The sequence below is a fragment of the Panthera uncia genome (assembly GCF_023721935.1).
Source record: "Panthera uncia isolate 11264 chromosome C1 unlocalized genomic scaffold, Puncia_PCG_1.0 HiC_scaffold_3, whole genome shotgun sequence".
Lineage (NCBI taxonomy): Eukaryota > Metazoa > Chordata > Mammalia > Carnivora > Felidae > Panthera > Panthera uncia.
This window is the reverse complement of record NW_026057584.1, coordinates 18,850,218-18,864,743: the sequence shown is the minus strand read 5'-3', so window position 1 is coordinate 18,864,743 and position 14,526 is coordinate 18,850,218. Positions and strand designations below refer to the sequence as shown.

The 14,526-nt window shown below is 44.7% G+C and overlaps 1 protein-coding gene across 2 annotated transcripts in view; it reads left to right on the top strand.

Annotated features, from left to right (window-relative positions):
* Positions 1 to 2,405, top strand: part of TTLL4 (tubulin tyrosine ligase like 4) — a 36,953-nt gene extending 34,548 nt beyond the window's left edge. For both annotated transcript variants that reach the window (XM_049614871.1, XM_049614872.1), the window contains exons 16-19: positions 488 to 698; positions 839 to 909; positions 1,313 to 1,398; positions 1,875 to 2,405. In XM_049614871.1, coding sequence (XP_049470828.1) covers positions 488 to 698; positions 839 to 909; positions 1,313 to 1,398; positions 1,875 to 2,133 — 627 coding nt within the window. In that variant the 3' untranslated portion in view covers positions 2,134 to 2,405. The remainder of the gene's footprint in view (positions 1 to 487; positions 699 to 838; positions 910 to 1,312; positions 1,399 to 1,874) is intronic.
* The last annotated feature ends 12,121 nt before the right edge of the window (positions 2,406 to 14,526 follow it).

The following is a 14,526-nucleotide window of genomic DNA, read 5'->3' as shown; positions in this document are numbered from 1 at the left end:
AGTTGATGGCCTCTATCACATGGTCAAGAACCACTGCTCTTAGCAAAATGCTATACTAGCCATCCCTTGTTGTCAGAGCCATAGATCCTTTGGGTTTCTTTCCTTGAGGTGCGTTGAGCCCCTAGGAGGGTTGACATCTTCTCAGAGCAGATGAGGGAGCCAAATATGACAGTAGCAGACAAAAGGCTGCTACCAAATCAGAGTTGTTGGATTCTGCTCCTGACTCCAGCCAGCAAACCTCTTAAAATCTCTGTGTCCCAGAGGCTCCCCTACCTGGACCAATGGCGTCTTCCCCAGACAGCAAAGCTCAGTAGGCTTGGGAATAGACAAGTTCCAGAGATGACCCACTAGTCGGTCTTGGTGCTGCCTTGGGAGTCCTGGAGCCTAGGACCTCAGAACTGTGCTCACTGTCCCCAGCTTCTGGATTCTTTGCCTCCAGCTCACACTCTCTGTCACGCCCTCTTCCTCTCTGTTCTTTGGGCCTTAGGACTTTTATGCGTCTGTGCTGGATGTCCTGACACCAGATGATGTTCGGGTTCTGGTTGAGATGGAAGATGAGTTTTCTCGCCGTGGTCAATTTGAACGAATTTTTCCTTCTCGAATCTCCTCTCGCTATCTCCGCTTTTTTGAGCAGCCACGATATTTCAACATTCTCACCACCCAGTGGGAACAGAAGTACCATGGCAACAAGCTCAAAGGTGATGTGTCCTCCCTACCCACAGGAGGCCATGTTTAGTGAGTGATTAAATCTCAGTAGACCAAGAAATGGGCCTCCCTGGCAAGAATTGACCAGTTGATTCCACCCTCTTAAGTCCCACCCCTGCTAATCTTGTCCTAGGAGTAGATCTGCTTCGGAGTTGGTGCTACAAAGGGTTCCACACAGGAGTTGTCTCTGATTCTGCTCCAGTGGTGAGTGACACCGTTGCGGGGGAGGAGACAAATTCAGTCAGTCCCTCACTCCACCTGAAGAGTGCAGCGAGAGTTGGATGGAGATCTAGACCTTCTCACTTCTCCCCTAGGCCTTGTCTCTGTGTCTCATGACTCTTCCTTCCAAGGGAGTAATGGCCTCCGGGACTCCCTGGATGCCTTTCTTTCAAGGGCCAAGAGTGCTTTGTAGCGTCAACTTCTTGCCTGAATCTGGAAAGAACAAGAGATTTTTGTCCCAGATGGGCCCATGCTTGAAGGGTAGGGAAGAGGAGAGCCCCATGGTCACTCAGTGCTCCATAGAGCTGGGAAAGAGTCCCAAGACCCCAAACACTCCCTCCTGACTTCTGCCTAGCCCTTTTGACCTCACTGCTTCCTTTGCTTTTAGTGGTCTCTCCCAACATCACTTCTGACTGTCCCAAAGGGTGATGTGGCGCTCAGTGCTTTCAACAAATCAGAGACTGGCAAGCTGGGGTGAGTGCTGTCTGAGCAAGGGAACGGTGTTGGATGTGAGTTCAAGGAGTTTTCTTCTTCCTCCCTTCCCAGATTATGAGAAGATCAGCATTCTCCAACTGGGGGTTGGTAGGATATGCAGCCACATATGGGATATGCGTATCACAATAGGCAGCCAGTGTCCTCTGCCTGGTGACTCCCCTTCTGCCCAGCAAAGCTGAGCTGGAGCATGGGGTTACCTGCAGACACAGCCCCTCTTAGCCGTGCTCACTAGCTGTGGGCTCCTTGAACCTTCCTTCTCTCACACATTCATGTTTGCACCAAGCTCTCTAGCCTTCAGATAAAGAAGGTGTATTTTACCATTATTTGTATCTTCGTATAATCATGGTCTGTAGCGCCATAGTGTTGTGAATGTCTGGTCCAGACTCTAAAGACAAATCGTAGGCTGAAGTCTCAGCCACATAGCCATCTCTTTCTTTTCCCACCTGCTTCTTCAGAAAACACAGCTTCTCTGAGGGAAGCATACCACTCTCTGAAGATGGGACCATGCCCAAGCCCAAGAAGACCCAAGCTGGCCATTCTTCTCTTCCCAGAAAACCCAGTTCTTCCAGGGACAGTGAGGATACCAGCAAAGAGCCCAGCCTCTCCACCCAGATGTTGCCTCTGATCAAGTACTCTGGGCAGACTTTGAGACTCTCTGCTTCCCCCACCTCCCAGTCAACCGGTGACTCACTCCTGGCTGCTGTGAGCCCATGACTGGCCTCTCTCCATTAGCCCCTGCCTAGGAGCACCGGTGTTAGCTACCTCATGGGAATTGGCTGGCTGGCCAGCCAGCCTGAGCCCCGGCCCCTTCCTCAAAGTATTTTTTTGAAGTGGTTGAATTGCAGAAATGGGTTTCTGAAGGGCTGGAGGGGTGGTGGGAATGGGGAGAAGGTGAGGAAGGTTCACTGGCTGGTACCTCATATCCCAGCAGAGAAGCCACTGATGGCCACTCAGCCTTATAAAGCAGGGTTTGGTTTCTAACTTCAGAGAGCCACGTGTGGTTTGTGTGAGGCCTTGGTGCTGTGAATGAGTTACAGCTCTGGAGGAAAAAACACATCGAACATATTTGGGCCTGAAGTCCTTTGCCTGTAATTGAGGAGGTCCCTCCGAAGGTCCTTATCTCCTCAGGTCTCCCCACCACCCTCTTCCCCACACTGTGCCCCGAGGAGCCACTTTGAGAAACCTTCTGACCTCCTCAGTAGACAGGCAGGGAGAGGCCATACGTGATGAACCCATTTCCTGTCATCCTAGTCTTTAGGGGCTTCATATTTCCTTTCATATACCCACCAGCCAATAGCCCTGAGTCTGTTCTGACCTCACATCACTACCTGTTCAACCTTCTAGACTTCGTTGTCATGAATGTTAGCTCTTCGCTATCTGTGAGGTGAGAGGTCTTGAGCTTTGTGAATTCCCTGTGGCCCCAGTGAAGGAGCCCAGGTAATCCCAGTTGCTGTTGTCTGTGTCTACACATCAAAAGACACAACCCAGGGGCCGGGCGGAAGGAGCTGCGATTTCCCCACAACACACAGGAAGTTGTGGGTTCTTACCTCCTTCACTGATTAGCGGGGTCTAGCTCACAGGCCACCAGGCAAGCAGAGTCTGGGGGCATGGCCGGTGGGTTGCAGGAGCAGTCACCATTGTAGAATGGCCTTCTAGTCAGACCGCTGACGAAACTCTTGTACTCTTCACTGAATCTACCTCCCTCCCCAAGACTCCGTAAACAGCGAGTGTTCAATAAACGTTGACTGAGCGAACTGTGAATACAAAGAACACGAACACCTGAACCAGAAGTTCTCCTCTCTGTGCTGGGGCCCAGTGATGCCCAGGGGAAGCACGCGGTGGGATAGTGGATCAGAAAGGTGGTTTTCACTTGAACTATGGTTTCTCCTCAACCCAGCACTTACTGGTAGCTGCTCACTCCTTCCTGGGCCCTGTGGTCTCTTCACTTCAGTTGTCTAGCAGCTGTGCCCAACATGAATCCACCTGGCCCCAGGCTCTTTGCCTTTATTCTCTCTGAATTTCATAAGGATGATTACCCTGCTTCGTGGCTTACGGAGTTCTAAGTGGTGAGTTGGGATGGAGCCATGGAAAAGTCACTGAGAGGCCTGACTGGGTTCAAGGCCATGCAATAGATGGCTGCGCTGGTCAGTCTGAAGGCCATGTTGACAATTGTGAAGAAAGCTTTGTGACAAAGTCCTGAGATATTACCTGCTGCTCAGTAGCAAGGACTTCAAAGTCAGGCCCAGCAGGAGAGGCCCTGGCGGTCCTTAAATCTGTTCTGATAGAATTGAAGCCAGCTCTGTCCTGTGCCACCTTAGTGCAGTACTCCACTGCAGTGTCAAAACCTTGTGATGAGGGCAGTCAGCGGCCTTCCTAAGAAAACTGGCCACCTGCGTAAGTACTTTTGTGGTGGCTGGTCTGGTGCAAGGGCTTGGCTGTGGAGGCCTGGCTGAGCTGGTTTATTCTTTGGAAACTAGCTTCAGTTCTGTGGCCTGCCAGCTGAGAATCCCCAGAAGGCATAACCAGTGCACTGACATCCCTGTAACTGGAGAGGGGACCAGCATTGCAGCATCATGGGATAAGGAGTGGGAGGGGAGCTTACTAAGTTAAATAGGTAATGAAAATAAGTGTCCGTAATAGTTTAAAACGTGTTTATGCATACGTTATTTTTTTTTTAATCTTTTTACTTTTGAGGGAGAGAGAGAAAGCATGAGTGGGGGAGAGGCCGAGAGAGAGGGAGACACAGAATCTGAAGCCGGCTCCCGGCTCTGAGCTGTCAGCACGGAGCCCAACGCAGAGCTCCACCTCATGAACAGTAAGATCATGACCGAACCGAAGTCGGATGCTTAACTGACTGAGCCACACAGGCACCCTTATACATACATTATTTTTAGTTTCCATCCTATTACAATCTCTGAAGCTGTGGTGTTTTGCCACATGGGACAAAGGAACGGGGATTATAATCCCCCATCACCCTTGAGAGAAAAAAAATCTTGCTTAAGCATTCAGCATACATGTTTAGCAATGAACACCTGTGTTAAGGTATTCAGCTCAATAAGGACTTTGGGAGAAGTAAGATTTGTTGAACGCTTAAATCTGGAGGTGTAGTAGGATAAATGTCAGAACATGTCCGCTGCTTTTTTTAAATTGATAAGTCCCTGTTTGGAGACGGAATGGAATGTTCCGTAGTCAAGAAATGAAGTACAAGATATTTCTGGATCAGTGGAGTAGGGATTTGGGGTGGGGGCATAGAAGGTAGTCACTACTCCTGTTTACTTCAGATTCACTCAGGATTGATCAGAAACTGATTTAGAATGAATACCAATGAAGAATAGTGGTGTTGTGATAGGAAGAGAGCATGGACCTTGTAATCTGACCTTGGGTTCTTTTTTTTTTTTTTTTTTTTTTTTCTTAAGTTTATTTTTGAGAGGGAGCACGAGCAGGGGAGGGGCAGAGAGAGAATACCAAGCAGGCTATGCACTGTCAGCACGGAGCCCATTGCAGGGCTCAAACTCATGAACTGTGAGATCATGACCTGAGCTGAAATTGAGTTGGACACTTAACCAACTGAGCTATCCAGGCACCCCTGACGTTGGGTTCTAATTTCAGTTCTGCTGTGTGACCTTGGGCGTGTCATCTAACTTTTTAAAGTCAGGGTTTTTTTAATAATTTTTTTCATGTTTACTTTTTTTACATTTATTTTTGAGAGAGGGAGCACAAGTGGGGGAGGGGCAGAGAGGGAGACAATCCTAAGCAGGCTCCAGGCTCTGATCTGTCAGCTCAGAGCCCAATGCGGGGCTCGAACCCACAAACCGTGAGATCATGACCTGAGCCGAAGCCAGATGCTTCACTTCAGCCCACTTCAGATTCTGTGTCTCCCTCTCTCTGCCCCTCCCCACTCACGTTCTGTCTCTCAAAAATAAACATTAGAAAATAAATAATATGAAAATAATACCTACATTAAGCATTACAAATATGTGAAGTATTCAGTCCTATCCCAAGAGAAACTAATTAAAAAGGGACAGCAAAGGGTGCCTGGGTGGCTCAGTTGGTTAAGCGTCCATCTCTTGATCTCAGCTCAGGTCTTGATCTCAGCATCATGAGTTCAAAGCCCCACGTTGGGCTTTGCCCTGAGCATGAAGCCTATTTTTAAAAAGAGCAAGGGAGCAATGGGGACCTGGTGGATGGAAAGGGGAAGGAGCAGGGTACAGAGAGTAGGAGACCTTGAACTGGAGCCAAAGAGCAGGTGCACCAACCCAACAGCTGTGCCAAGAGACTGTTGTTACAGGTGCATTCTTCTGCTTTTATGCTATTTACTTGTTGATGGTGATTGTCCCTGTCATGATAGCCTAACAACACACTCAGTTGCCCTCTGGGGCCATCCATCCACTGGGCCAGTGGAGGCAGGGGATAATCCGGCACATGGTATTGCCATGCCCCTCTCAGCTGAATTAGTTGTACAACGAAGGTGGTCACCACAGACAACTGGGGGACCTCCCCTCCTTGTTTTCTTTAGAATTGTCCTTTAAGAGTTTTAAGTTTTAGCTGTGTACTTGGTGAATCCCCCAACTGTTTTGAGACTTAGAAACATTGGCAGTTTCAGAGATGTATAGCTGAGGGACCCCATTTCATGCCACTTGTGATTCTGATCCAGCCTCTCAAGCCTTGGCCTTTTAGACAACCCTCTCCACCAGAGTTTGCACCTTCATTAATGTCCAGGGATCAACAGATGCTCTTTTAAAAATTTTTTTTTAATGTTCTTATTTACTTTTGAAGGAGAGAGAGAGAGAGCATGAGTGGGGGAGGAGCAGAGAGAGAGGGAGACACAGAATTCGAAGCAGGCTCCAGGCTCTAAGCTGTCAGCACAGAGCCCAATGGGGGCTTGAACCCACAAACTGTGAGATCATGACCTGAGCCGAAGCCAGACACTCAACCGTCTGAGCCACCCAAGCACCCCGATAGATGCTCTTTTGACCTGACCTTTCATCAGTTTTGGAGCAATGAAAGCTGCAAGCGATCTTACATTGCTCTTGACAGATTTCTCACGTAGATGAAAGAATACAAGAAGGATCAATAGTTATTTTCTAAAGCCCATTTGTGCCTTTATTGTAATGGACTAGGACACAATGCTAGGGACTAATTTTGAAAAGATACAAGTTTCAATCAGTGAAGTGAGGAGACCAAAGCATACCTCATATAGTAGTTACGAGGTTTAAATGAGGGGAAAATGTATGTAAAACACTTGGCAAAGTGATAACATATATAGTGCAGATTTCAAATGGATTCTAGGGGCACCTGGGTAGCTCAGTTGAGTGTCTGACTTTGGCTCAGGCCATGATCTCGCTATTCATGAGTTCGGGCCCCACATCAGGCTTGCTGCTCTCAGTGGAGAGCCTGGATCTCTGTCCCTTCCCTGCTTGCACTCTCTCTCTCAAATATAAACATTAAAAAGTAATAAAATGGATTCTAAAATAACACCACCAAAAAAATTCCTTCCATAAAGTAAGAGTAATCTAGCATGTTACTATTTCAATATTTTACAATACTATTACAATAGTGTGTGTCTATTACAAAACTGATTAAAATATACTTTGATTCTATCCGTGGGATACCAAACCTGATTACTTAATCAAGATAATTAGCTTGGAAAGATTGGACCCCCTAACATTAGTTGTCAGGGAAGTACATTTAAAACTAGAATGATGCAGATTCAGATTTGTGTATATGCTTGAATGAGGGCGAAGCTACCATCTGTAGATTATGACTGAATCTCTAAGTCAGAATTCTGTCAAGGCCAAATGATAGGGCAGTGTGTGGCTGGGCCTCCGTTCACCCATTCTCCCAGGTGCCTGCTACAGGGGCACACCGGGCGGCATCCTGAGCGAGAGCCGCTCCTCCTGAGACACGGATGCGTCTGGAAAGGGAGCCGAGTCCTAGCACGCAAGGCACATTTATGGAGAACCTGGTGTTAAGCTGTTTGTAGAGCACTCGCTTCTGGGTCTGGGTTGCTGCGTAGCAGAGCAGTTCCCTCACTGGGGTCTAAGGGGTTGGGGCGGGGGGGGGGGAGGGAGCAAAACAAAAGAAAACCAAAATAAGAGACAAACTACAAGGATGCCCACTTTCAAAGCAGGATGGCTCAAAGGAAAAAGCTTGCAAATCCCACGTGTCAGTGAGGATGCGCAGCAAGTGGAACATGCATTGCTGGTGGGAGTGCAGAATGGTCCATTGGAAACCAGCTTGGTAGTTTCTTGTAAAATGAAACGTACCCCTAACATATCACCCAGCAATTCACTCTGCATGCAAATGTTCATAGCAGCTTTATTCATAATAGCAAACACTTGGAAACAACCCAAATATCCAACAACTACTGAAAGAACAAACTGTGATGTATCTACTCAATACGACTTAGGGATAAACTGATACATGCCCCAATGTGGATGAATCACGAGAGCCTTGTACTCAAGCCAAAAACAAAGGACTACATACTTTGTGATTCCACTTACATAACATTCTAGAAAACATTCTAGAAAAGGCAAATTGCAGCAACAGCATATCAGTGGTTGCCAGAGGCTGTAGATGAGGGAGGGGATTGACTGTTTAGGGGCACGTTGGAAATATTCTGTATCTTGATTGTGGTAGTGGTTACATGACTGTACATTTGTTGAAAGTAGTCAAATTCTACACTTCAGATGGGTGAGCTGTGTAGTATGTAAGTAAATAAAGCTAACTTTTTAAAAAGAACAAGGCAAAGATACCATTTCCTGATGCATATGCAAATTAAAGGGACAATGAGATAAAACTAGAATAATTAAAATTTAAAAGGCAATCAAGGGGCACCTGGGTGGCTTAGTCAGTTAAGGTTCTGACTTTGGCTTAGGCCATGATCTCATGGTTCATGGTTCAAGCCCTGCCTCAGGCTCTGTGCTGACAACTCAGAGTCTGGAACCTGCTTCCGGTTCTGTGTCTCCCTCTCTCTCTGCCCCTCCTCCACTAGTGTTCTCTCTCTGTCTTTCAAAAATAAATGTTAAAAAAATTAAAAGGCAATCAAGAACAAATGTTGGAGAGGTGCTACAACTGGAGCTTTCACATACGGAGTGTAAAATGGTGCGACCATGTTGGAACACCAGGAGTTACTTGTGAGTTAACATTTATCTACTTATGAGTCCGCAATCCCACCCCTAGATAGTCCTCCTCCCAATAAAATAAGATGCCCAACAAAAATGGTTTTTGTTTTTAACTTTTTAGAATATTTTATTTATTTTTGAGAGACAGAGCATGAGCAGGGGAGAGGCAGAGAGGGAGATACAGAATCTGAAGCAGTCTCCAGGCTCAGAGCTGCCAGAGCCCGACGTGGGACTGGAACTCATGAACCGTGAGCTCAAGACCTGAGCCAAAGATGGATGCTTAACTGACTGAGCCACCCAGGCACCCTGCCCACCAAAAATGCTTATTGCAGCCTCATTCATAATAACAGAGTTGGAAACAACCCAATTCAATAGAAGATCAGATAAAATGGTCTGAAATACTACTACTCAGCAATAAAAAGAAACAAAACTAATCTATTCAACAACATGGATGAATCTCAAAAAAAATATGTTGAGTAAAAGAAGGCGATGCAAAAGAGTGCATGATGTATAACTCTACTTTGGTGGAGTTCAACAACAGAGGAAAATAACCTCTGGGGATTAAAATCTGAACAATGTTGGGGTGCCTGGGTGGCTCAGTCAGTTAAGCATCTGACTTTGATCTCAGCTCAGGTCTTGATCTCAGGATTGTGAGTTTGACCCCCACATTGGGCTTCATGCCCAGCCATGTAGCCTACTTAAAAAAAAATTTTTTTTTTGGAAAAAAAAAATCCGAACAATGTTTCCTTCTGGGAGTCAATAGTGTAGTAAGGGGCACTAGGGAACTTTCTGGAGTGATAGTAATGCTCTATTCTTGAGGGGGGTGTTGTTTACATAGGTAATGTCAAGTTGTGCACTTAAGACCTGTGTGTTAATTTTTTTTAGTTTACTTATTTTCAGAGAAAGAGAAAGCACGAGTCTGGGAGCAGCGGAGAGAGAGAGAGAGAGAGAGAGAGAGAGAGAGAGGGAGGGAGAGAGAGAGAGAATCCCAAGCAGGCGCCACACTGTCAGTGCAGAGCCTGATGTTGGGGCTCAAACCCACAAACCGCGAGATCATGACCTGAGCCCAAGTCAGTTGCTTAACTGACTGAGCCACCCAGGTGCCCCTACCCTGTGCATTAATTTTAAGATAGCACTTTTAAGAAATTGAGGTGACACTGAAATAACATAAAATTAAGCATTTTAAAATGAACAATTCAGTAGCACTTAATATATTCACAATGTTGTGTAACGACCACCACTATCTAGTTCCAAAACATTTTCCTCAAACTAAGAGGAAACCCCAGCACCCCTACCTCCAACCCCCACTTTCTGCTTGCTAGTTCTATAGTTTATCTATTGTAGACATTTAATATAAATGGAATCATACAATTTGTGACCTTTTGTGTCGGTCTTCTTTCACTTTGTATATATTCAAGGTTCATCCACTTTGTAGCATGTATCAGTACATCATTCCTTTTTATGGCTTAATAATATTCCATTGCATGTATATGTAGGGTCACAACCCTCTCGGGAGTTCCTGGTGTAGTCTGAAACCACTCCCCATAGGCAGTGGGCAGGGACAGACTGAGGAAAGAGGCAGGCCACTCTGTATTGGTAGGTGGCAATTTTAATAATAGCAAAGGGAACTTAAATACAAGGCTTATCTTGGTTGGCTGCAAGATGAATGGATCCCCACACCTGCCCTGCCAAATCTTAAAAGCTTATAAAGAGGCCCTAACTGGGCTCAGCCACATATACCAGGCAGGTGTTTTCAGCATCACATCACCATCTCAAGGTTCTGTCCTTGGAACAGTCTCTGGGAGCAGAAAGGCAAGGGACTGGGGAGGGAGGGAAGAGCTTTCAAGGGCCTGGGTCCAGCTCACAGGTCAGTGAGTGGTCCTGTCTTTTTTTAATCAGTCCTCCAGCAATATATACCACAATTTATTTATCCATTCATCCGTTGATGGGCATTGGATGGTTTCTATTTCTGGGCTATTGTGAATAGTGCGATTGTGAACATGTGTGTATATGTATTTGTTTGCCTGTTTTCAATTCTTTTGGATATCGTATTAGTTTGCTAGGGCTGCTGTGACAAAGCACCACAACTTGGGTGGCTAGAACAATAGAAATATATTGTCTCATGGTTCTGGAGGATTGAAGCCTGAGATCAAGCTGTCTGTAGAGTTTGTTCTTTCTGAGGATGTGAGGGAAAATGTGTTCCATGCCTCTCTCCTAGCTTCTGGTGGTTTGCTGACAATCTTTGGCATTCCTTGGCTTGTAGACATATCACCCCAATCTCTGCCCTCATGTCCACATGGCATTATCCCTGTGTGCATATGTGTGTCTAAATTTCTCCTTTCCATAAGGACACCAGATTGAAATAGGGGCTCACCCTATTCTAGTATAACCTCAACGAGTTACATCCTTCAATGACCCTATCCCCAAATAAGATCACAGTATGAGGCACTGAGGGTCAGGACTTCAATATATTAATCAGGGGGCACACAATTCAATGCATCAGAAGTATATACCTGGGAGTGGAGTTCCTGGCTCAGATCAGCTACTGATAATGCTGTGACAATGACAGGATCAGTCTCGGTATGCAGCTGTCTAGAATAATTATGATAGTCCTTGAGTGCATGATATATTTAAAATTTGAAAGATAGTCCAATTGAAACCAGACATCCCAAATCTGAATGTTCTTTGGCAGAGGAATACAAATTTTAGACATCTCTCTTGTTGAGAAACTAATTCAAAACCAGGATCCATGGGCTTGGTAAGTACAGCCATCTCAGCAATCATATCTGAGACTATAGCTGATACAAATATCACTGATTCTGTTGCCTCTGTCAGACAGGAAGTCTCAAATCCCTAGAGATGAAAGAATTTTTTTTTTGCATTCCCTCTCTAGCCTAGACAAATTGCCCTTCTTATGGGTTGTGATATTAAAAGATGAAGTCTTTGACATTGAAAATCTCATCATGATGTATTTCAGAAGGGAAGTAAATCAGTTCCTGGAGGAGGTATTCTAGACATTTTGTTAATTTGTGTACTTCTCTCCTTATAATGGATGCTTAAGCCAAACAAATTAGTGAGTTTCCCTTATGATTCAGGCATTGTTCTTGGTGTAGACACACATGTGCGTACACACACACACACACACACACTAAAAACTTCTTTCAATATTGATATTATTATCTCTTTTTTAGATAAGAAGAATGAGGTTCAGAGAGTTTAGATGACTTGGCCAAGGTTATTGAATGAATTAGTGAATGTATGTACCACCCAGTTTCCTAGTACTTTGTAGCAGTTACCAACCTCAGAAATCAATGGGAAGATCTAGGCTGAAGGAAGGATGGCCTGTGAAGCCAAAAAAGAGTCAAAAAATGTTAGAAGATTAACAAATGTGACAGTGAATTAATCATACGATCAAAGGTGCCCTAACTGTTCAAAAAGTAATAATTAAATGATTTATAAATGATGTTTAGTGTGTTTTTGCCCCATATAGTGTTTCTTATACATTTTCATCTACTGAAAATGATGAAATAGACAGTATATGGCCATATAAAAACTTCTGCCAGTTGTCAAAAGGAGTTTCCAGCACCATTATTCTAACATCTATGGCACATTCCCAAACTGTGGGTTTGGAAATGGAGGTTTGGTTTTCTTCTTTACCTTTCCTTTTCTTTTCTTTTGTCTCAAGATTTACTTTACTCATACTACTCTAAACTAAGTGGCCTGTGTTGACTCTAGAATAAAATGACCTGCATTTACACTCACAGATCTCCTAGTGATTACATACCCGAAACGTTACCTCACTGTATACCTCAGAGATGCAGCTGTAAAAAAAAAAAAAAAAAAAAAAAAAAAAAAAAAAAAAGACCTCATAAAATGGAATCGAGAAGTTCAAACTGCAAATTACATTGTATTTTATTTCTATGAGAAGTCAAATTCAAGACCAGTGCTATATCCATCATAGCGAACAACCGGCAGCTAATTAATTCTACAGAGACACTTGTAGTGTCATTAAAGAGTTTTGCCAACTCTCACCTGTCACCTATCTTTTTTTTTTAAGTTTATTTATTTAATCTGAGAGAGAGCATGAACAGGGCAGGGGCAGAGAGAGAATCCCCAGCCGTCAGCACAGAGCCTGATGTGGGACTTGAACTCCTGAACCATGAGATCATGACCTGAGCTGAAACCAAGAGTCAGACACTTAACTGACTGAGCCACCCAGGCGCCTCCCCCACTGCCATCTGTCACCTTTCTTGACAAAAACCCTCCCCTAATATTGCAGATGGTAAACCAACTCCTCAGTATGAAAGAAAACATATGTTTGGAGTCATGAACAGTTTTTAAGAGAGACAGCAATAACATTTTCTAATTTAAAATCTACATGATTGTTTCGAGACAAGATGAAGTAAAAGGGATTGGATTTATACTTCTCCCAGGAAACAGCTAAAAAAATTGGACAAAATATGAAACAATGAGTTTCGGACCCTGGACAACAGGCAGCAAACCTGAGAGATGGGAAACAAAGCTTGTGACCTTGTGGTTGCCCCAGCTTACTGCCTGGAGAGAGTTTCTAGGCCAAAGCTCAGGGAGTTGGAGGCCAGGGGGAGCTTCTTAGAGCCCCTGAGTTGAAGAAGGGGAACTAGGAGTTGGGGAGACCAGGAATTCATAGGCAGATTCTCAAAGAAGAGAGCTACACCCAGAGAAGGGACAGGGAAAGTGTTCAGGAGATCTACAGAGGAAACTTTTCTGTCTTCAGCTGAATTCTGACCAGCGCATGCTTGAGAAAACACCACCCACACCTGAGGGGAAACCCACCTAAGGGAACAGTCCTCAGAACTCATATAGGGACAGGAATAGATTATGCCCCCCCCCCAAATAGATTGGTTCCCCCAATAATTCATGGGACATCAGATTGAACATTCAGAGGTATATAGCCTCAATAATGGGGAAAAATTAGTCCCAGACTAAATAAAGTCTGTTCTAATCCCACCTAACAGAATTTAAATCTTTAAAAAATATTTTTTTAATGTTTATTTCTTTATTTTGAGAGAGACAGTGTGAGCGGAGGAGGGACAGAGAGAAAAACACAGAATCCTAAACAGGCTCCAGGCCCTGAGCTTTCAGCACAGAGCCTGATGCAGGGCTTGAACCCATAAACCGTAAGATCATGACCTGAGCGAAAGTCGGACGCTTAACCGACTGAGCCACTCAGGCCTAACAGAATTTAAAATCCACATGGTTGAAATAATTTATTTCCCATCTTTGGAGACGGTTGTCTTTCCATCTGGCCCCTCAATAAATATTTTGTAAAGTTGAATAGAGATTTTTACTTTGTCCAGATTTCAGCATCCGACTCTCCAGTTAAACAAGTGCAAAGGAAGACATGGGTGAGAACATCACAGAAGTAAAATGAGGTGTATCAATAAATGTATCGAGGGGTCAGAATATCCTGTCCCCTTCAAGGTCCTTCTAGCTGGACTAAGAAAAAATTGAGGAGCGCCGGGGTGGCTCAGTCAGTTAAGCATCCAACTTTGGCTCAGGTCATGATCTCACGGTTCGTGAGTTTAAGCCCTGTGTCGGGCTCTGTGCTGACAGCTCAGAGCCTGGAGCCTGCTTCCGATTCTGTGTTTCCCTCTCTCTTTCTCTGCCCCTCCCCTGCTCATGCTCTGTCTCTCTGTCTCTTGCTGTCTCTCAAAAATAAATAAACATTTAAAAAAAAAGAAAAAAAATTGACATGAGACAAATTAACAGAGAAAATAAAATTTAAGAGTATATGTACAAGCAATCCAAACAGACATGGAAATTCTGACGTCAGGCAAAATGAGGGATATATGTCATCCTGAACTAAGGAGAAGCGGACAGCGATCTGGGACTTCAGAGGGAAGGAATGCACATCACAGGGTGATAACAAGAGCAGGTGTTTGGTAGCTGTTTTCCCTGCCATACAGATGGGTCACTCAGATAGAATTTATCTGGTAATAACCAT